Here is a 23,643-nt window from a genome sequence, read left to right on the forward strand (position 1 = left end):
AATAACAGAATTGGAATTTCAGAAGGAGAAGAGAGGGAGAAGGGGGCAAGAAGTTTATTTAAAGAGAATAATGGCTGAGAACTTGCCAAACCTGGGAGAGACTTAGATATCCAGGTTCATAAAGCTAATACATTAATCCATTATTTCAATTCCAAATGATCTTCTCCAAGACACATTAAACTGTCAAAATTCAAAAAGACCCTACAAGATCCAAAAAGATTAGGCTATCAGTAGATATATTCAAAGTCCTGAAAGAACAAAGTTACCAGCTAAAGAATATTATGTTGGGCAAAGATATCCTTCAAAAATGAAGGAGAAGCAAAGAATTTCCCAGACAAAAGCTCAGGGAGTTCATCACTACTAGACCTGCCTTATAAGAAATGATGGAAGGAGATCTTCAAACTAAAATGAAAAGACACTGAGTAACATGAAAACATGAAACTGATAAGGGTAAACATATAGTGAGATTCAGAAAACTAATTCTATAATATGATGTTGTGTTACTTTTTATAGCATAAAGGTTAAAGGAAAAAGTATTAAAATAACTATAGCTACTATAATTCGTTAATGAATATACAACATAAAAAGGTAAATTGTGACATTAAAAACGAGAGTAAAAGGGTAGAATTTTTATATGCAATTGAAGTTATGTTGCTATCAGTGTAAATGAACTATTATGCAACTATTATTGCATACAGATGTTTTATGCAAGCTGTATGATAAGCACAAAGCAAAAACCTAGAGCAGATTCACAAAAGATAAAGAAGGAAATCAGCATACCACCACAGAAGATCACCAATGCATAAAGGTAGGGGGCAAGAGAGGAGAAAAAGAATAGGAACCTATGAAGAAAGTATCACCATGTTAAATGTGAGAGACCAAATGCTCTTCTCCAAGACCAGTACAAAAAAAAAAAAAAAAAAAAAAAATGGGACGCCTGGGTGGCTCAGCAGTTAAGTGTCTGCGTTGGCTCTGGGTGTGATCCTAGGGTCCCAGGATTGAGTCCCATATCAGGCTCCCTGTATGGAACCTGCTTCTCCCTCTGCCTGTGTCTGCTAGTCTCTCTCTGTGTGTCTCTAATGAATAAATAAATAAGATCCTTAAAAAAAAAAAAGTTTGCTCTCATCACTTGCATTGAACATTGTACCAGAGATTTTACGTTAACCATTGAACTAGAGTTAGTACAATAATGCAGAAAAGAAACAGAAAGCATCCACATTGTATCGGTAAAACCTATTCACAAAAACATGATCATCTATACAGAAAAATCCAGTAGTCAACAACAACAAAATCCAGAATACGTAAGTTTCACAAGATTGCAGGGTACGAGATCAATGTACAAAAATACAATTTCTCAATATCCTTGCAAAAATTTATCTTCTATTTTTAAAACTATAGCCATCCTAGTAGTGTAAAGTGGTATCACATTGTGGTTTTCATTTGCATTTCCCTAATGACTAATGATGTTGAGCATCTTTTCTGTTTAGTGCCAATGAATAATTGAAAACAATATAAAAATACAGTACCATTAACAATAGCATTAAAACATAGGAAAAATCAGGGATAAATCTGAGAAAAAGATAAATAAGACCTGTACATTTTGTAAAGTGGAAATTATTGATGAAAGAAAACCAAAAGACTTAAAGAAATGTAGGTATGGTAAACACTATTGATAGACTCTAGGAGTCATTATTGTTTTTTGTTTTTTTTTTTTTTTTTGTTGTTTTTTAGTCATTATTGTTAAGATGTCAATTCTACCCAAACTGATATGTAGGTCAAATGCAATCTGAGTTAATATCCCAGCAGGCTTTTTTTTTTCCTCTTTACAGGCACATAACTTAATATTTATTATATGTATTTTTATATATACACTATTTTTCAGTAGCTATATGTTTGCTATGTGGTACAATCTTTTTAAAAATTTTTATTTAAATTGTTAATATATAATGTATTATTAGTTTCAGAGGTAGAGGCCAGTGATTCATCCGTCTTACAACACCCAGTGCTCATTACATCACATGCCCTCCTTAATGTTCATCACCCAGTTACCCCATCTCCCTCCCCCACTCCCCTCCAGCAAACCTCAGTTTCTATGATTAAGAGTCAGTTATGGTTTATCTCCTTTTCTAGGAAAAATACTCTCTTAAGCATTACACAAACAAAATCTTTAGTTACACCATAAAATTAAGCTTATCTGAAAAAAAAAGAAACAGGGATAACTAGTCTAACAGATTTCAGCAGTTTGATTCAACTATTTTTATATTTCGTTAGTAAATAGCAAATAAAATTTTAGTACAAATGGTTTTAAACAAGATAGTTTTGTTTAGAATCATGGTAAACCAAGACACATATCTTGGGGAATCATCTTGGTTTGTAACTTAAACTATAAAATATTCCATTTTTGGTCTATTTTAGAAGATTCAAAGAGTTCCAAAATAAACTAGTTCCTTTATCACATTAACAAAAGGATATAAAGATTAACAAAAAGTGAAATAAAAAAATAGGCTGTTAGCAAGATGGGTAATCCTTGATAAATGAACTTGTAAATACAGTAAAGTGTACAAAGTACACATAAGATGCCAAGATTAGGTTTTGTTTCATTTGGGGATTTTTTTTAGGAGTTCATTTGGAGTACTAAACTCTGTTGTTTCATTTTAACACAGTTAATAGTCCTTGGTTTATGAAGACAGTATGTGATGATGGTGATTTAACATCTTTAACAGATGACTTAGCTAAGCTATCTGTATTAGGGAAAAGAAGAAAAGAGGTGGTTACACAGCAGCAGGTCAGACAGCAGCAGGTCAGTGAGATCTCCGTGTAGGGTTGTGTAATGCATAAGAACTTCAATCCTGACCACTGTTGTGATAAGTTAAATATATAAAAAGACTTACAAAAACTAGAGTTTTATTCAAACATTTTCTGCAACCAATGCTAAAATATCTTAAGTTAAATTTTTAAGCAAAATAAGTTTAAAAAGAATTTGTGGCAGTCCTCTGATAAACAGAAGATCACTAAGAGATGAAAAAAAACCTACTCTTGGAGCTCACCTCCCCTTAACAAGAGCACCACATTCCTAACCCTAAGGAAGCATACAGAGTCCAAAATAAAAGTCTTTTTGTAAGATTAGACTCCACATTGGCTTAAGACACCTAAAAATCAGACATATGCAGCACAGGGCACAAATACTGGAGTCTTTTCCTTGTCCCACAAAATATAGTAGTTACAGTTAAATGAATGAGCCAGAAATTAAGAAGTGACTTCCACTGATTTATGTCTACCCCCAAATAATCTTCATCAGGCGGATCAAAGCAGTAACCTCTTGATGGCAGTGTTGCAGACCCTCTTTCTGTCTAAGCAAATCTGTTGTTATGATGCAAGTTTTTGTTGATTCACACAAGTACTTTGGCAAATGTATCAGCTTCTACACTGGTAATAAATGTTTTGATGGATGGCAAACAAAATAATATGTTGATTTATCTAATTTCTTCGTATGTACTGTCTAAATTCCACAATCTCATGAAACAGCCATGGCTCCAGACATCAGATTGATTCCATTAGGGTCTACTGCTATACTTGTAACACCATCAAAATGAACTACCATAGAATGGGTCATTTTACCCATTTTTATTGTCAAAATTTGATGTGTCTATTAGCATTTTTTTGTAACAGAAAGTGTGGGATGATTTACTACTCCTTTAATGTGTTTATTGGATTGTAAACCAGAATCTATGTGTGATGAAATCATCACCAAATGACTGATACTTCTAAATCCTAAATTAACTGTACTTCCAGCTTTGAAAGAGGTCACCATAAACTGAATCCCAGCTATAGAGTGAACTGATGTAGGTATTACACATTCCTTGTCTCTAAGTGCAAATACATGGCAGTTCTTCCTGGATTCTATAACCTAACAGTGCCATCTGCTGAACAAGACAGTAACTGATATTTTTTTATTCCACTACAAGCAAGACCCCAAACAGCAACTATATACTGCTAAAGTGTCAGGTAGAACATTTGGTTCATATGTATAAACAGGGCTAGGCATATTCTACAACTGGATGGTTGCATCAGTACTACCACTACATTAGAGCTAATAGCGAATGACAGAACATGGCCAGTGTGGGCTCTAAATGTGTAGGTAGGCTTTACATGTAAAGAGACACTCTTTTGAACAGAAGCTGTTTTCAAAGTTTCAGAGCAGTCCTCAGACGCAGTAACCAGCACAAGTTCTACAGGATGAAAAGCTAATGCCTATATTCCATCAAAATGTCTATGTAGTGTATACTTGGGGTTTCCGTATCTTTTGGAAGACATCGTTATTGACAGCAAACAAGCCATAACTATAGTCTGCATGGTTTATTACTGTCAAGTCTCCAAGGTCTCCAAGGCCCATTACACTAGACAAAACATCATCAGAACCAATAAAAAAAAATAGCCTCCTCCAGATGGAAACAGTATTGGTTCAGCCCATTCTGTAACATTCTTCCCTGCACCTCATGATTCTTCAGCTCCTTCACCATATTCAGCAGTCACAAAACACATTCTTTCCATATCAGGATCATTAGGCCAAACTTCGTTACCTATTTTGTGTTTATTCATACAATGTTTGTCTTTTCTTTCTGGGATAACTTCAGTCATGCCATTATCCTCTTCTTTATCCATATCATCAGCATTTTCTAAGAAACGGAATATCTCAAGAACACCATCAGAGGACCTTTTTGGCCTTTTTTTTTTTTTTTTTTTGCTTAGGAGACTTACTTCCCTTCAGGATCGGTTTTAAAGTCTTTTTTTCCATGATCCATTTGGTTTTGGATTAGTCCAAGTTATGACCTTACCTGCTGACACTGTATATCTAATGTATATGTGTAACCTCCTTCCTAAAGATGTTGTCTTAACAGCTGTCTGCCTTGTTCCCACTCTAACCAACTCTTCTGATGTACGGTGGGAGCCTCTGTTATCTTTGGTTTCTTCACACCTAAAGAGTGGCATTTTCAAATCATCACGGTTCAGTTTTGTGCCATATAACTCGTGATATTTTACCCTCTCTTGTTTTAGTGCATATGCTAACATCATTATTCTCACAAAGTACTTCAAGTTTTCTTGATCTTTTCTTTTTCTTTGCAAAACTGCTATCTGAGTTTGCAGTTTGGCCCATTCCACCTTCTAGTGTACCCACTATATCTTCAGACAAACCCCTAGTGCTAGATATAGTGCAGTGTTCCCAGATTGTGTATTGTGTACTGCTGTGTGGACAACAGCCTGGGCCTGCCAAAGGACCCTCTCCATTACCCACCCCCTCTGAGAAAGGCTCATGTTTCTCCTAGGTCTCAGGTCTCCCCTGCTACCAGGGTACAGAGTGAGACGCCTACAGCTAGGGAGAGGGTCATTGCTATATCCTTCTGTAAATCAGAGCAAGGAGCTGCTGGAAGCCACCATTATAGGCCCTTGTCCATCTGCTTCAACAGGCTTTTATAAAAAAACAGACATTGAGAACTTGATTCTAAAACTCATATGGAAATGTAAAGGACCTAGAATAATGAAAACAACATGGAAAAACAAGAAAAAAATTGGAGGATTAAGATTTCCTGGGTTTGAGTTTTATAAAGCTACATCAATCAAGACAGGGTGGTATTGGCATAAATATTGACAAATATATTGTTTGGACAGAAAATAGAGTCCAGAAATAGACCAGAATATATATATTGAGAACTGTGTATGAGCAAAATGCAAAGGCAATTCAGTGGAGAAAGGGTAGTATATTCCACAAATGGCATTGGAACATTTACATATTCTTACACAAAAAAACCTTTGATCTATACCTTCTACAATATATAACAATAAGTAAAAGTGGATATAGACCTAAGTGTTATACATAAATGTATAAAACTTATAGAATAAAACCAAGGAAAAAAATCTTTGTGATCTTGAGTTGGAAAAGAACCCAAAATCTTGTGATTGTTCAATGTTTTGGGGTTGTTTGCTAGTGGCTATAGATAAAGAGAACACTGAATTTAGTAATCTCAAGGGCTGCTTCAGGACAAGCCAACACCAGTCATCATTTAGACCTACGTGACTACTGTAGGTCTGCCATATAATTGTCTCCATCAAGCACAGCTCTAAATACAATATTTATCTCATAATTAAGTTATCTGAAAGATACTGGGACAGCTTATTGAGTGAAAACAGATGTACTCATTGATAGAGCAAATGAATAGACTGCTTTTCGTATTATATCTGAAACCCTTTCAATGTCCCCTAGACCAAGTTACATGAGCACGGGGAGAAGGCCATGTAGTGGAACTAAGGGAGGCAAGTTTCTGCCAGAGGGGAAGCCAGGCAGAAGCCCCAGAATGAGAGTACTCGTTTCCATGCCTAAGATAAGCAGGTCCTTGTGATGGTTAATTTTATGTCAATCTGGCTGGGCCACAGAACCGATATTTGGTCAAATATTATTATGGATGTTTCTGTGAGAGTGTTCTGGATGAGATTTACATTTAGACTGGTGGACTTTGAGTAAAGTAGATTGCTTTCTGAGATGGGTCTCATCCAATCAGTTGAAGGCTTGAATTTTAAAAAGACTGACTTCCCCCAAGCAAGAAGGAATTCTCCAGAAGACTACCTTCAGACTTCATCTGCAATATTGGCTCTTCTTGGATTTTGAGCAGATAGTCCTCAGACTCAAACTGCAACTGTTTCCTTAGTCTCCAGTCTGCTAGCCTCCTTCATCAGATTTTGGACTTGCCAAGCCTCCTCAATTACATGAGCAAATTCCTTAAAATAAATCATATATATATATATATATATATATATATATATATATATATATATATATATATGTCTATCTCTGTATTTATGTACTCTTGGTTCTTTTTCTCTGGAGAACTCTGCTAATACAGTCTCCTAGAATGGTCTTGCTTGAGGGAAGCATGATCCTAAGATGGTGGGAAAGTTTCCAGCTTAGGGGTTGGGTATTAACACATCACCATCTCTTTGTCTCCCTTCCCTGATTTTTGAAAATCCTCTCATCATTTATTATATCCGTATATATTTCTCCCCAACATATGCTCAGGCCTTATGAAACTCTGTTGCCTAAGCAGAGGAGTACTGAGGAGAAAAGTCTAAACAGTGGTGTCTGGTGAAGAAGAGAATGTGTGTTGTGAAGCAAGTTACTCAGGGTAGATGCAATCTTGGCCTTAACTTCCACTGCAGATGGCATGTAATTTTATGTCCTTAGAGATCTCCTCTTTGATGTTTTTACTTAGATGTTTATTTCCTAATGGAAGTATAATTTTCTTAAGCACAATGTTACATGGTCATTTTAAGGGGGAAAGTAAGGTTTTGTGCTAGGGTCCTGGGATTCTAGACTTCCAGCTCTGGAGAGGATTGGCACTACAAAGGTTATCACACCTTAGCTGTATTAGTGTGTGATCAATAATTATGGGAAAACATTTTTCTGAAAGTGAAGATTTTGTTCATGAATATTAATGTATAATGAATGTTCTAAGAGCAGGTATGGATAGAGAGATGGAAAGAACACTATCCTTACCCACCTTACCCTATGTTTTAGCTTAAACTGTAGCAGGAGAATGTAGTTGTGAACTAAATGGAGAAGAGAAAAAAATCACCCTCAGTTGAAAGAGCCAGACTATCACTCTTGAGTCATTCAACATCGAACCCTAACTCTCCCTTTAACACCCCAAGGTAAGGGAAGGACAGAGTTTTCCAGGTGATTAAGTTTTATTTAACTCATGTATTTAGGGCTAAGAAGGTAGGTGCCTTGCTTGAGTTTATACACCTATGTGGTCTATGTAGGAATCTACTGAATTGGCTTTGTGCATTTTCTCTTCGTTACAGAGAAAAAGCCTTAAATCTTCTATTTCACTAAAGTTGCCACCATATCCATATTTATAAGGTTTTTGAAATCAGACGTAACTATTTGTCATTAGGGGAAGTAGAGATTCAGGTCTGGTCAATACTTCTCTTGCCACCACTGCCAGAAGAAGGTCCTTTGCAGCCTATGGTTCTCCCCCACCACCAACATCAGTCCCAGGTAAGGACATCCCAGAATCAGGGCTGCAGCCCCAGCCTACAGTCCAGCCACACCAGCTGCAAGGGCATCTGGGAAGGCTGGCTCCAGCTTCATCTCAGGAATGGACAACATGAAGTGTGGGGGAACTCTCAGACATGAAGAGTGGACAAAAGAAGCTAAATAGTGCCAAAGCCTGACAGGTGTTCCTCTATGAACTCCAAAGAATCTGGGAGCCAATTTACCATCTCATTGAGAACTATAAAAGTGTGAGGGTGCTTGGGTGCCTCAGATGTTTGGGAGTCTGCCTTCAGCTTAGGTCATGACCTCAGGGGCCTGGGATCGGGCTCCACTTCTTCCTCTCCCTACTTCCCCCTCCCATGCACGCTGTCATTTTATTGCTCATTTGGTTCAGTTTAATGGTGGGCAACTTAAGTAAATGCAAACAGCCCTTGGTCCAGTGGGCACTCAAGAACTCATGATCAGACCTGCAGTCAGGTGGCACAGTGAGCACTACCTGGGCTGGTAAAGGTGGACAGCCATTGTCTGCACTGTGACACTGGCCCCACAGTCTGTGACCTTCAATGACATAACTTTTCTGAGCCTCAGTCTTCACATCTGTAAAATAGAGATAATAGTGCTACATCCTAGTCATTCTTGTGAAGATTAAGTGAGATAATATTTGAGAAATAGGCTACTCAGAGTCCTGACTTGGAGTGAGCTGCACACAGTGGCAGCTGTTTTAAGTCACTGGGATTATTCTAGTACACTGAGGGGACACCTCGATGTCTGTGTTTCCCTGATGATTTCCTTGAGGGGAGATTCTGAATTGGAGGCCATGAGTGTGTTCAGACTCCATACACAGTATTAGATTGCTATACAAGTGGTTTACATGTCATCTTTACTTAGATTCCACTTGAAATGCCCTGCCTTGTAAACCTCTACAGTCGATCAGTGGGAACTTCATTATCATTGAAGTTCCAACAGTTCCTCAAAGTCTTCTCCAGGTGACTCCATGCTGTCTCACATGCAGAAATAGGACACAGTTCACATTCCTGGATTTCTAGATGATTCAGGCTGTGAGGGGCCTTGGAAACAGGCTAATACAAGTGCCCCATTATACCTGTAGTCCTGGTTGTATCAGTCTGGGGAAAGGGCCCACTTGGTTAAGTGGCTATGTGGTCCACCACATGGCAGAAGTAGATGATCAAACTGAATTCAAACCAGGGCACCTAAAGCCTGGGATCTCAACTACCGTGTTCATGTCCTCAACAGAAGAACAAAAATAATCAGTCCTCTTGTTTCATATTAGTAGACATACGGAATGGGAGCTGCTGCCCAGCAATGCTCTGGATAGGTGTTCTCTGGGGGTTTTGGGGTACCCTGCACACAATAGTCCATCTGAGTCCCTTAAGCTCCAAATGTGTGCATGAGAGAAACACTATGCTTCATGATACCAAAGCAAATCAACAAAAAAATCTCATATGGATTTGAAGGCTGCTTTGAAATGATCATGCACCCTGCCTCTTATAACAGTGAAAGAGGAGAACCTACATATGCATTGTTCTTTGGCATATGGGAGATGTAGGGGTGGGGGTAAGATGATTCTGGAACTCTATACCTTGCACACTCTAGATTCAATGATCTGAGGTTGGCCCAAGACCCCTTACACAGGTAGGACAATGCTGGGCTTTTGGAGGGGAGGGGCTGAGTATGGGAAGTGGTAGGCAACACAGCACAGTAAACCCTGACTGGAGAATATGGCATTCTAACGGAGCAGTGCAGGCTTTTGTGCTCTCCCCAGTGTGCTGGCTCACAACTGGGAAAGGCTGCAGCTAGTGAGAGAGAGCGCTCATGGTCTTCTCGGTAGTATTTGAGGACAGACCTGTCTTATGGAGCACATCTGTGGGATCCTTCCTACAAACATCCATTCTGTGCTATGGCCCTGCCCAGGCTGCTGGAATGTGCTCCAGCTGCCTAGGGGGCATCCCCTGCATATGTCTATGATCTCTACCAGTGCTCCATCCCCCCTGAACTGAGATGAGAGCCTAAAAGCAAAAGCACATGAGCCTATTTATCTAAAAGCTGAGTTATCTGTAACAAAATCCTGCTCTACAACTATTAGTTCTGTGGCCCCGGGAGGTCAGCACCTGTCCCCCACAGCTGCTGACTTAGTGACTGCAGATGCTGAAAGACGTGCCCAACCTGTGCTAAGCATGTGGAATGTTTACACATGAAACGTTTTTTTCTTTAGTTTGCTCTTTTGACTATCACTTTCTACTGTATTTGTCCCAGGTCAGGGATTGGATTTTATTTCACCCCTTTGGGTTAAACTGTAGGGAGTGAGATCCGATCTGCGGGGGTCCTTCTGGGGTGCCCCATGATAGCCCTTCCCACAGGACATGCAGATCCAGACGACCAGAGGACAGAGCAGCACACAGAGCCAGGCTGAGAAAATCAGTCACCAGATTCTGGGGTGCAAAGGCAAACTTGACCCAAGTTCTTCTGCCAACAAGGCAATAGGCTGAAACCTGACTGCTCCCCTCTCACTGCTAATCTGTCCAGCCTTCCCTGCTGTTCTCAGGACCCAAAGCTTCACCTCCAGCAAGGTGACTCTACCATGGCCTTGCCTCCTCGGCACAGACAGCGCCTCTGCCTCTCACCTCAGCTCCCTCATTGACTCGGCCCAGTAGCTCAGCACTGCCTGTGCCTCGCTGGCCTAAGTGCAAATAAAAATAAAGTATTAAATCGAGGCTAAAGATGTGTTAAGTTTTTCCTCCAACTTGGTCCTTTTATCACAGAAAGATAGTTTTTAATTAGATTTTTTTTAGTCCTCATTATAGCCATTAGCCCAATGAGATCAACATAAGGTTGGCTCAAATTTCTATCAGCTATGGAAATGAAAGCACACCAGCCTGGACTTGAGAGTATCCCCCAGTGTGGGGCTGGGTGGCAACAGCCCAGTGTAGGCCTGGCCTGGCTATCCCAGGGCTTGGGGCTTATATAAGTTTCCTCAGGGTGCTGTAACAGATGCCAGAGAGTGGGTAGTTTAAATAACAGAAATTTACTTTTTCACAGCTCTCAGTCTGGAAGTTGGAGATCAAGGTGTTGGTAGGTTTTCCCTGAAAATTCTGTCCCTTTGCCTTTCAGATGGCTGTATTCTCAATCTGTTTTCACATGGTCTTCCCTCTATGTCTGTGTCCTAATCTCTTCTTGTGATGACAACACTCATAGTGGATTAGGCCCATCCAGGTGACCTCATTTCAATTAAATTGCCTCTTCAAAGAGAAACACAATTCAGCCCATATTAGGGCTGAAGTGAGGAGGCCCCAGCTTTGGAACAAACCTATTAATGGTTTCTAAGGATCTGAGTACAAAGGAGAAGAGAAGTAAACATCTCCAGATGAAAAGCAGACGGGCTTGACCACGTTAAAATTCTATATATAACCTTCAGGTTGTATGCCTGGGTTAGGGAGGTCTGGAAACGGCTGGTATAGAGAATATTTAAAAGTAAAATCAAGAACATCTGCAAAGTCACATCTGAAAGCCACTGGTGGTGTTGGGTACATATGTGGTGAGGAGTGGGTGCTGTCCTCTGCCCCCTCTAGACCAGAAAGTATATATGGCTAGTTCGCCTGAGAACAGCACAGGCTCTGCCTAAGTGGCATGCAGGTAAGTCAAAGGGCTGAGTTCTCCAGCACATTTCAAGGCCAGAGTGGTGATGGACCCTTCCTGGGGGCCAAGTGCTCTTCTTTTCAGGAGTTAAGCAGGGATCTCTGGGCAGAACCTCCCACACAGGTCTGGGCAGTCACTGGATGCTGTTGGGCAAGAATGGTGCTGTGTTCACAGCTCTGCCTGGCCTTCTCTGAAGTCGGCTGTTGCCAACAGTGGTGGCCTTACCTGCCCCTGGGGCCCCCATCCAGAGGGGATGAAGAGTCACACTGACAAAGACCCAGGACTCTGAGGGAAATGGCTCTACAAGTTAAAATACATCAGAGTTGAATGGCCCTCAGGCATAGCCATCTTATCCTCTTGTGTTCCAAAAAAGAAAAACAAGGCCTAGAAAGGGAAAGAGATGTGTCCAGACCCTGTGAATCAGGCTCTGTGCACTGCTCCAGACCTGGTACAGAGATCATGCTGGGGACGGAAGAAAGGCCTCCTTGTTGATGAAGTGGGAAGCTTTGGACAGACACACAGGATGAGATGAGGGATAAGATCAGAGAATGAGCCCCAGTGGTTTGAGAGGTGAGAAAGATCTGATCAGTGAGGGGATGCCCCTTCTAGAACTTTCTAGGTCAACCACAAATGTGCCTTTTGCACAAGGCAGGGCTCTTCTCCTTTGTTGACATTACATCTAAAGGTTTCAGGAGACAGATGTCTTGAAAAGAGAAAGAATTCGATTTCCAAAGTGAGTTATAATTACTGCATATATAATATGCTATATAAAATGGATGGTGTATCTAAGATAGAATATGCTCAGAAGCTGCCCCTGTGCCAGGTGGTACGATTCTAAGTTTCCAGCTGGTCCTGTCCACCTCTCCATCATCTTGTTGCTCTTCAAGAGAACCTCCTCCATCATTATGTACAAACCTTTAGGGCCAGCAAGACTCAGACTCTGTTCCCACAGAATGCTAGGTCTTCTTTTAAATACAGAAAATAACAAGAGGAATGCCATATTCCTCTTTTTGGCCTATATAATTGTAAAACCAATGTTAAAAGATGATAGCAGTAACAAAGTAAAAAGGGAATTTGGGAAGCAGCCATTGTATCCGGATGGACAGACTTAGGTGCTACATGCCTATGATTCTGCATACCTATGTACCCACAATGGTTGCCTGCTCCTGAAACATCTAGTTTGCGAGACTAACCTATCTACTGAATGGCGAAGAGCATTGGCTTTGGGCTCAGATGCTCGCAAATCATGTTACTGGCACAAGTTTCTCTGATTTTCCACTTTCTCATCTACAAAAGACAGATGGTAATGCCTTAGTCATAGGCCGTTAGTGAGAATTGCTTGGGATAATGTAAAGTTCTTAGCAGATTTCCTGGCAGATGGAAAATACAATGCTGGTAGCTATTATTTCGATTGTCATTATCATTATTACTGCACCACTAATCCATGTTGTTTTTGCTCTGACCCCAGAACCTAGTTGGACTCACTGGCTTGGAAATGGTTCTCCATCTGTGTCCCAGCCACACTAGCCTTTTCTATTCCTTGGGGCCTACAAAAGGTTGCTACCAGGCTAGCCTTGAATGAACAGGTGGAAGGGATACTTGGATGTCACTCCTGGGTGCTCCCAAAATAAGTGATGGTTTTCTCTGATTTATTTCTACTTCATTTTCTAGATATCCATGATGTGTCTGCTTTTTTCAATTAGGTTGTGAGGTCACTGAAAGCAGGGTTGTCCCTATGGCTTCTAGATTGCCAGGGCCTCGTACCAAGTGGGCATTCATGGATGCTGGTAGGGATAGAGGGATGGGAAAGGGGAGCAGGGGCCTGGATGCACAGCTCCACCTGACTGGTCATGGCTCATTTCTCTCTTAGACCCATCCAGGTTCCTAGCAGCAGCAGACCCGCTGCCACCTCACACGCATTCAGGCAAGTGACCTTGCCTTGTGTCCTCCCACCCTGGCACTTTTCACAGTGTGCCCTGGTGTGCAGCTCAATGGAGAAAGCAAGGGTCTGGGTTGAGCAAGAGAGCTCAGAGTTATAGAGCACTAAAGAACAACGCAGGATTCAGACACTCTTAGTCTCCTCTCCTATCAACACACTGGATATGCTGCTTAACTGAGGATCACAGAGGAGAATTGTACCCCTTGGGCTACTGGACCTGCCCCATGGCCTCTGGTGCATGTCTGGGTGTCTGGCCCTGTGTCTGAGTCTTCACAGCTCTTGTGAGCATCTGCCTGCCTTCACCTACCTGAGACTTCAGGACGTCAAGCCAATGAGGCTGAGTGACCTGCCACCCATGGTGAATGCCAGGGCTGAATTTGGAGGCCAGATCCACACCTCATTCCCCAGCAGGTGCAAGAGAAAGAGAGGAGGCTGATGATACTGAGGGATGCTATGGAGATAGTAGCATTTGGCTGGCTTCTGCTACATCCAGGAAGCAGCTCTTACTAGCTCCTGGTTGTACTTTGTGCCATACAGAGGGATTTGGCAAGCCACAATTACGGGCAGGACCTGAGTCTCCAAGATTAACTGGATGGATAACACATCTATAGAGGTAGGGCCTCCTGCAAACTTGAAATCCTGTAGACCGGTGGTTCTCAATGCTGGTCCTAGGACCAGCAGCAGCAGCTTCTCCTGGGGAACTTCTTGAAATGCAAATCCTCACCCCCCACCCAAGTGCTACTGGATCAGAAATTGAGGCGGGACTGTCAATCTATGTTTTAATGAGCCCTAAAAGAGATTCTGATGTGTGCTAGTTTGAATACCATGGCCCTACACCAACCTCTTACTCACTTGTAGCCATCAGCCCTTCCAATCCCACCTTCCCAAGTCCTCCAGTCTGTTTCTGAAATTGCTCTGATGGGGCTTGAGTTTACAGGTGAGGAGCCCGGGTACTTCTGAGCACTTCTCCCTTCCAGGGACACAAGTCCCTTTCTTGCAAGTGGAAGACCCAGGAGGTAGATGGCTCTGTACCTCATGTGGAGCATCTTTATGCTACCATGGGACTGAGCTGGTGGTTGCACAATCTGACATAACCTGTCTGGGTCCCCCTGTCTGACCATAGCGTGCTCATGATAAACCTTTGATAGAGTGTTCCTACTGAGGTAAAGTGGTCCAGCAGTCATCCAGTGATGCCATGGACACCCTAGCAGCTTCTGTGACAGTTGAACAGCCTCACCTCCAGCTGACCTGAATAAGAGTCTCACTGACTGTCCACTCTCCCAGGCCTGCCCCTCTGGGCTAGGGACGCCTTGCCTCATGCTTGGCCCACTGCCCAGAAAGCAACAAATGTGGAGGAGACTGCCCCTTCTTCCCTGTAGGCCCATCTGGGGTTGGACACCAGCTCCTCTTCCTGCAGGTGAGCTCCTGGGGATTTCAGTAGACTCTGGAAAACTTTAACCTGGGCTGTTGTAGGCTTTCATGGGTCCAAAAATGTGTGAAATTTTAACAACTATATGTGAGGGTGAATTTTCTGGACAGGCATCAGATTCTCCAAGGGATCTATTACCCCAAATAGGCTAAGAATAACTTTCTTTAAGGAGCCCCTTGGCAATCTCTGAAAGATTCCTAGATGTAAATAGGGAATCTTAATCCATAATTAAGAATTAAAGAGAAAGAAAAATGGCAAAGAATGTAGAAAGATGGCAATTTATTGACTACAAAATATGTCTTATAAACATGAATAGAATATACATTCAGAAAATACACAAAGCTCAAATGTATCACTCAATAATTACAAAGTCAACAGCCCATTAACTAACACCCCGTGAGTAAAGAGAACATTACTAGGTACTCCAGAAGCTGTCCACAGACGAGCCTGATATGGGACTCGATCTTGGGACTCCAGGATCATTCCCTGGGTGGAAGGCAGGAGCGCTAGCACTGAGCCACCCAGGCATCCCACTAGTTTCAAACTTTAAACAGAAACAAACATGTTCTCCTTTGTGTCTTGTCTTCTTTTACTAAACATCATCTATGTTGTCCCTCATTGTAGTTTATTTTCATTGTTATGTATTATTCCATTGTACCAACATACTAGTTTATTCATGTTTTTGTTGATGGACTTTTGGAGTTTTCCTGGTTTGGATGATGCTATGAACACTCTTGTACATGTCTTTCTGTATATATGTCACTGGCTCATAGGATAAGTCTATGCTCAGTAATAATATACTGAACCATTTTCCAGTGTTTATACCAATTCGAATTCCCAATGGCACTCTTATGTTCACAGAATCACCTCTGGCTGCTGCATTGTGAATTTGCAAGGGCAAGGGTGGAAGCAGGAAGATCATCAAGAGGTTTTGTATTAATTTATGTGATAAGATGGGGCTCAGTTCAGAGTGGTGTATGAAAAGTGGTTGGATTCTGGTTGTATTTTAAAGGTAGAGTCAACAGGAATTTCCTGACATGTTGGATATGGAGGATACAAAAGAGAGGAGACACGGATGTTCTTAAGTATCTGGCCTAATCAACTTTATGGCTGGGACAGTCATCAACTGAGATAAAAACTTGGCAGTTTGAGAGAGATCATGAGTTCTATTTGGGCATGCACATTTGAGATGTCCATTATGCATCCAAATGGATATGTCAACTCAAATTTAAAGGCCCCGCCACACATCACAGCATACGTTAACTTTCTAGCAGGGGGAGAATAAAATAATTGGCAGAAAAGATTTTGGAAAGTTTTAAAAATGTTTCTTTTATTCTCATTTAAAGTAGATAAATATATTCACATCATTCAAAATTCGAAAGATTTGTAAATGCATGAAGAGTCCCCATACTTTTGTCACCATGCTATTTGGTTCCATTACCAGGACATAACTGATTTATTGTGTATTTTTAAGTGATTTGTAAAATTTTTCTTTTTTGGCATTAACAATTGGAGTTTCTATCTCTTTTTTTTTTTTAGATTTTATTTATTTATTCATAGAGAGAGAGAGAGAGAGAGGCAGAGACACAGGCAGAGGGAGAAGCAGGCATCATACAGAGAGCCTGACGTGGGATTCGATCCAGGGTCTCCAGGATCACGCCCTGGGCTGCAGGCGGCGCTAAACCGCTGCCACCAGGGCTGCCCTTGGAGTTTCTATCTCAAACAAAACAAAACAAATGGATATGTCAGGGAGGCAGTTGGAGTTCAAGAAAGAGGTCTAAGTCATTTATATAAATTTGGGAGTTGTTGGTAAATGATGGTGATTGGTAAGGGTCCAAGAAAAAGAGAAACTCACTGTAATTTGAACAGGAAAAGTTTACGTCAAGCATTATTTTTTTAAAAGATTTTTTAACATTCATTTATTTATTCATGAGAGACACACACAGAGAGAGAAAGAGAGGCAGAGACACAGGCAGAGGGAGAAGCAGGCTCCATGCAGGCAGCCTGATGTGGGACTTGACCCTGGGGTCTCCAGGATCACGCCCTGGGCCAAAGGCAAGCACTAAACCGCTGAGTCACCCGGGGATCTCCTACATTAAGCATTATTAACTACAACAGGTAACTGGAGCAATGGGAGGGTATGGCGGCTAATAAGAAGAGAATTCTAAAGAATATTAAGAATAGCAGATCTGAGGAGCAGCCACTACCCTAGGACAGGTATAGAAGGCCCAGGAAGAGTCCCTCTTCTCAACTCCACCCCCCATCAGCTGAGATCTAGACCTCACCGAAGGGGTGTGGCCATGGCCCACTGCTGTCAGGATGGTCCCTGTGATGCTAGACCGCTGGAACTTGTTGGTGTTCCCTCTCTAGGTGCTGGGGAAAGATAGGTGTCTCAGGAGAGTCACTCCATGACAAAAGTGCCAGGAGGTGGGGGTGGGGGAGAGAGTGAGGTGCTGCTGGCCAATGGATGCTTCTGGCCACCACATACTGGAGGAGCTGGCCCTGGAAGAATGACCCATCTGCAGGAGTCTGGCCAAGGAGCAAAGGAGAACCAGGCAGAAAGACTGCCCCTGCAAAGTCTCTCCATCGCTCCCTATTGACAAAAGTTGATATATATGCCAGTGTCAAAGGAAATGTTTTTAGAGTAGGCAATTAAGAATGAATTTGTAGCAAGAGACAATAAATTGTTAACTGATACAGATGACAAATAAAACTACAAGACACAATGAAATCATCCAGGGAATAAGTATGGACATAGAAGAGAAAAGCAAAGGTCGAGTCCTGTGGGCTGACATTTAAACACGTCAGGTAGGAGTGGAAGAACCTTTAGCAAAGGCTACTGAGAAGGAGCAGCCATGATTGTGGGAGGTGTGCTGGGAACAACGAGAATCTAAGAATAGGGGGAGAGGAACTGGAGAACATATTGACAATTCTTTTGTGAAATTTTGCTACAGAAGGGCATGGAGAAAAGGTGTATTATCTGTTACAGGAAATGGGTCTAGAGGTTTTGTTCAATTTTTGTTTTGAAGATGAGAGAAATAACTGCACATTGTAGGATGACGGGAATAGCTCCGTAAAAGCTGATGATGCTGGGGAGAGGACAGACTGGGCGGAGCGACACCCTGGAGATGACGGGATCTTGCACCCAAGTGCAGGATATCTTTAGGGGGACATAGTGGTAGTTCACCTACAGTAACAGGCAGGCAGCAGAGCGGGGCATGCGTGGATGTGGTGGTGGAAGTCTGTGACAGTGGGAGTCTCACTTCCATTTTTTTTTTTAGTGAAGTCAGAGCAAGGAAGGGAGAGGTGGTGGGAAAGACTGAAGAGAGAAGAGGAGATGAGAAAAACTCATTTGGAAGAAGACATAGACCAGGCAAAGTTAGCATTATTGAGCTGAGGGTGGTCAGCATGGCTCTGGGTTTTCCTCCAGCCATGTTTAGTTTCATACGTTGTAGCAAGGAGTAGTTGGAGAATTGGGCTTACCCTGGGCTCTTATTTTACCAAGCAGACATGATGAAGTGATGGAGGTGAGGCAGCATACAAGAGGCTGACGGTAATGAGTGCCCTTGGAGTTTAAACTAGCTTACTAGAGAAGAAGGGTAAGTCACCAAGGGAGGAAGGAGTAAGATCTGGGTCAGAGGTACCGGCTGGATTAGTTGGTTCCAGGGCATTAGAGGGACTAACCTTCTAAGACAGGAAGTGGCAGTCAGGGTGGGAAGCTTTGGGGGTTGCAATCCTTGGACCTGGCAAGGTCTAGGGTTTATCACGGGGGTGAGGGGCTGACAGGACAGAGGACAAGCGTGGGACTCATGGAGCCAAGAGGATGTTGGGAAGATCGACTTACACTGAAAGCTCCAAGAAGATACTGTCCGAGGGAATTACAAAATTACACACTCTTCGCGGATGCGGGAGGTGTGTGTCCGGTAGGGCAGCCTCCCTAGCACTGCCGTGAGCGCCTGTGGGATGCTGACGGCGAGAACAAGCTCACTGTGAAAGGCGCGAAGCACCGAGGTCTCAACTACCAGAATGAGCCTAGTTTCGTGGGCGGCGGGCGGGGGCGGGGCTGAGTCTCAGGAGCACTGGTGGGTTCATACTGAAAAGAAAACCTAAAAAAAAAAAAAAAAGAAAAAAAGAAAAGAAAACCTCCAAGACAAGAAGGAGACACACATCCTGAAAATGTACACAGCTTCGTTAGTCACGAGGACGACCGGCTCACCTGAGACGGGGGTTAAGTGAACTTTCAGGCAGTCCCTCGGGTGGGAACGCGTAGGATCCTCCAGGCAAAGCCCCTCTTCCAGGCACAGAGAACCTGCCGAGACAGAGCGTGTCGCGGGCCTCGGTCCTGGTGCTGGCAGGAGGGAATCCCGGCACTGAAGGAGGCCGGCAAGCGCCCAGCTCCGTCATCCTCAAGGATGAGCCCGCAGATGAGCCAGAGACTCCCACGTCAGGCCACGCGGGGGCCGTCTAGACGCCGGCTGACCAGGACTAAATACGTTCCTTCGTCTTTCGTCCTCCCACAAGGAACCGGCTCCGGGGGCACCCGGGGGCGCACGGCGAACGCCGCCCGGAGCCCCGACCGAGTCTGCAGCGCCGCGGCGCCCTCGCCCGGCGGGGACTGGCGGGGACTGGCGGGGACTGGCGGGGCGGCCGGGGCGGCCGGGGCGGGGCTCGCGCCGTCGTCGCCTGCGCCCGTCCTCAGCCAATCCGAAGCCTTCCTTCCGGCCCTCCCGCGAGTCGTCCCTCCGTCGGCCTCTTTCTTCGGCCTCCTGGTTTCCTGCCGGCGAGTAGAGTCCGCGCGTAGGGTGCATTTCCGTTTCCGGCGCTGTCCATGCGGGCCTGAGGAGCAGCGGTTGTGAACTCGGTAACGGCCACGGGCTGGAGGAGGCGGGGGCGGGAGGGTCCCGGGGCCTGGGCCCCGAGAGTTTGCGAGTCGTGCGCGGCACGGTCTGCCGGGACGGTCTTTGCCCCCCGAAGCGCGTTCAGGCCCTGGGCAGCCTCACCTGGTACCTGCCGGAGACTTGCGCCGAGGTCGTTGGAGTAGCTCCGTGGATTCGTGCCTGGAGTCCGGACGGGGTCGGCAGGCGGCGGGGAGAGGAGCGGGATCGTCCGAGCGGGTGACTCAGAGCTGAGCCACCTGTGTTGATTCCAAGCTGTGTTTTTCCCGTCTCTCTCCTCGCCCCCCAAGAAAGGGAGAAAAGTGTCGGTACAAATTTGCGACTAAAATGTGGTGGAGAAGAAAAATAATGCCCCGAAACCACAAAGCTATTTAGTTTGAAAGTGTTCCTAGAAGTCGGCCGTCCTAACTCTTGGATAGTCTCTCTTGACATATGTGGACTTTGTGTCTGCGCTGGTGGGATGTCTCCGACGGATGCAAGCGCAGCCGCTCAAGGGCCCGCCCTTTACTGCGCCCCCGGAGGTGCTAGTTTGCATCTCCTCGCTAGTCGGATCACAGTTGTCCTTTCCTCACACCACGCCTAGTACATCATAGGCAGACACAAATACTCCTTGAAATTAATTCGGTACCTTAAATGAAAGAAGCGACTTTTTTCTTAGTTTCTTTTCTCTTCTTTTCTTTCTTTTTTAATTGGCCAAGCGCTCAGATTGTATGCAGTCTAGTTTCCTAAGAAAAGTCACTAATCCAGTGGTTCTCAGTTTATGGGCCATGAATTTCTGGGACCCTCAGAAAAATGTTTGTAAGGGTTTCTGCACATCCATGTGGTCCCCAGGCAACACCCATAACCAACCGTATGTCACACAGCTAGATGTTAACTGATTTTTAAGATGTATATAAATGATTATTATAATTTAAAAGTTTTACAGAATAAACAGGTACTAAAAGCAACGCATGCCGTCACGTTGGAGGATTATTAAAATGCTTTAGTTTTTTGAACTTAAGTATCTTAAAGATAGTTTAAGTTTGGAAACCACTTCTTTAGTCCAGTTGAAATTTTGGGCTGAGCTGTCCAGCATGGAAACTCCTAGTCACATATGACTATTTAAATTTAGAATGGAGTTAAGATTAAGTACAATTTCAGTGTCAGTTTCTCAGTTTCACTGGGTACATTTTAAGTTCTCAGAAGCCACATGTGGGTAGTGGCCACTGTGTTGAAAAGTTTATGTAAAGAGTATTTCTATCATTGCAGAAATGGTGCTGATATAGACACTTAAAATGAATAAAAAGTAACTTAAGCAGAAGTAACTAACAAATCTGCTGTATAGCATAACAGAGAAATGAAACTGGGGATAGTATGAAACAGTTTCTATCCGTGTTGCAGGAATACATATCTCTTAATAGAGAAATAAGAAAAGTACTGTTTTTTCTTGGGTGTTTTCTAGATTGTAAAATGCTTCCCCCTCTCTCCCCACTTCACTCCCCCCTTCCCCACCCTTGCCTCATCAGTGTAGGTTAGAGTTACTTGTAAATTGGTAAAAAGTCACTATGGAGACTAAAGACCAGAAGAAACACAGAAAGAAACACAGTGGGCCCAAAGCTGAGAAGAAAAAGAAACGGCATCTGCAGGATCTCCAACTTGGAGATGAGGAAGATGCCCGGAAGAGAAACCCCAAAGCTTTTGCAGTCCAGTCTGCTGTGCGGATGGCTCGATCCTTTCACAGGTATGTTTATCAGGAGTCTAGTTGCTCCTCCATTTACTTTTTTTAAGCAGTAGGAGCCTGCCTAGATGATGTTTGGATTCATGAGTCTAACAGCTTTGAAGGACTTGAAGATGCATGCCATACTCCTTTTACTAAAATGTGAGCGGGGCACCTGGGTGGCTCAGTTTGTTAAGCGTTCAACTCTTGATCTCTGCTCAGGTCTTGATCTCAGGGCTGTGAGTTCAAGCCCCACATTGGGCCCCACACTGTGCGTGAGGTCTACTAGAGAGAGAGAGAGACAGAAAGAAAGAAAGATTGTAAACTTTAAACAGTTTCTATGGTAATAGGTGTGCTTGTGTTTTTTTCTGGATATGTTTTATATAATAATGTAATAAATAGCTTTATTTAATAAGTTTTTGTTATATGTACTTTAAACATTATTGAATTAAACTCTAATAGCCAAATTTAATTCCAAAGATTCTGCTTTTATTCATTATGATACACTGCCTGCATGTTTATCTTTTCTTTTTTAAACTATTATAATAGTCAACTAATAGTTTAAACTAAACTAATAGTTTAGTTAACTATTATAATAGTTAATGAAGCAATCAGATTTAAGGTGTGTGTAGTTTTAAAATTCTCTGTACTGTTGAAGTAAATCTGTTATATGTTTACTGAAGGGGTTATTTGGATTAGGTCTAGAAGTTAACAAGTTAATTGTATCCATATTGTCTCTTCTGTGGTCTTTAAAGACCACTTTACTTACAAGGATGATGCCTTTTGTATTTTAAAAATTGATGTACTTTTTCTTTCTTTTTACAAATAGGACTCAGGATTTGAAGACAAAAAAGCATCACATTCCAGTGGTTGATCGAACTCCATTAGAGCCCCCACCAATAGTGGTGGTGGTGATGGGACCTCCAAAAGTTGGAAAGAGCACTTTGATCCAGTGCCTCATTCGGAACTTCACCAGGCAGAAACTGACAGAGATCAGAGGCCCTGTAACAATCGTGTCAGGTAGGAGTCTACTACCTCAGGCTGATAGGGCATGTGTCGTCTGAGGGACAGGCATATCTTTGTCGAACATTTTCTTGACTGGTAAATATTGAAGTAATGTTCTCACTTTATTACCTTTCCTGTACTTGTACTAAGTAGGAAAGGATAGTTTAAGAAAAGGATAGATTCCAGATATAACAATGATGTAGATGTACACCTTATTTGGACTGCTGTATGGATTTGCCAGGTGTGTTCCTCTGAAAGGTTTGGCAGGCCTGGGCAACCTGAGTTGGTCATAGTGATCACCTTTCTTTAACAGGTAGTGAGTATCTGCTGTGTGTCAGGCACACCTACTTGCCCTCATAAGGCCATATCGTTAGAGAAATGAGAGGGTTTTCCTCTTTTTCTGTGAGAACTTGCCTGTTCTGGGAGATGGTGACCTTTCTGTTTGAGGGAAGATGAAAAAAAAAAATCCCAAAATGGTAATGGAAGAATCTGAAATTTTTTTCCCTTTTTTTTTTTTTAACGGTTTTATTGAGTAATTTCTCTACCCAATGTGGAGTTTGAACTCACAACCCCAAGATCAAGAGTCACATGCTCTACCGTCTGAGCCCTGGAATTTATTATAGCAATGCTATAGTTGGATTGAGGCTTTTCTTTTTCTTTCTTCTTCTTCTTCTTCTTCTTCTTCTTTTTTTTTTTTTTTTAAGATTACTTATCTTAGAGAGAGAGCAGCATTCAAGAGCAAGTGGAGCAGGGGCAGAGGGAGAGAATCTTTCAAGCAGGTTACCTGCTGAGCACAGAGCCTGATGCAGGGCTCAATCCCAGGACTTCAAGATCATGACCTGAGCCAAAACCAAGAGCTGAACACTTAACCAACTGAGCTACCCAGGCACCCCAAAGCTTTTCTTGATCTTAAAGGCATTACTGTTATTTTTACTGACTTTTTATTTTATTTTATTTTTTTAAGTGAACTCTATCCCA

The 23,643-nt window shown here is 42.8% G+C and overlaps 1 protein-coding gene and 1 pseudogene across 4 annotated transcripts in view; one reads left to right on the plus strand and one right to left on the minus strand.

The window, feature by feature from the left end:
- Positions 1–3,473: 3,473 nt before the first annotated feature.
- LOC140620638 (striatin-3-like) lies at positions 3,474–19,473 on the minus strand (annotated as a pseudogene).
- A 305-nt stretch (positions 19,474–19,778) lies between these two features.
- Positions 19,779–23,643, plus strand: part of BMS1 (BMS1 ribosome biogenesis factor) — a 57,291-nt gene continuing 53,426 nt past the window's right edge. Inside the window, exons 1-3 of one of the 4 annotated variants that reach the window (XM_072806175.1) lie at positions 19,779–19,930; positions 21,470–21,684; positions 22,490–22,680. In XM_072806175.1, coding sequence (XP_072662276.1) covers positions 21,509–21,684; positions 22,490–22,680 — 367 coding nt within the window. In that variant the 5' untranslated portion in view covers positions 19,779–19,930; positions 21,470–21,508. Of the gene's footprint in view, positions 19,931–20,335; positions 20,589–21,469; positions 21,685–22,489; positions 22,681–23,643 lie in introns of those variants that run through there. The other 3 variants (XM_072806172.1, XM_072806173.1, XM_072806174.1) reach the window with 3 other exon arrangements.

Source organism: Canis lupus, chromosome 29, assembly GCF_048164855.1.
Source record: "Canis lupus baileyi chromosome 29, mCanLup2.hap1, whole genome shotgun sequence".
NCBI classification, from domain to species: domain Eukaryota; kingdom Metazoa; phylum Chordata; class Mammalia; order Carnivora; family Canidae; genus Canis; species Canis lupus.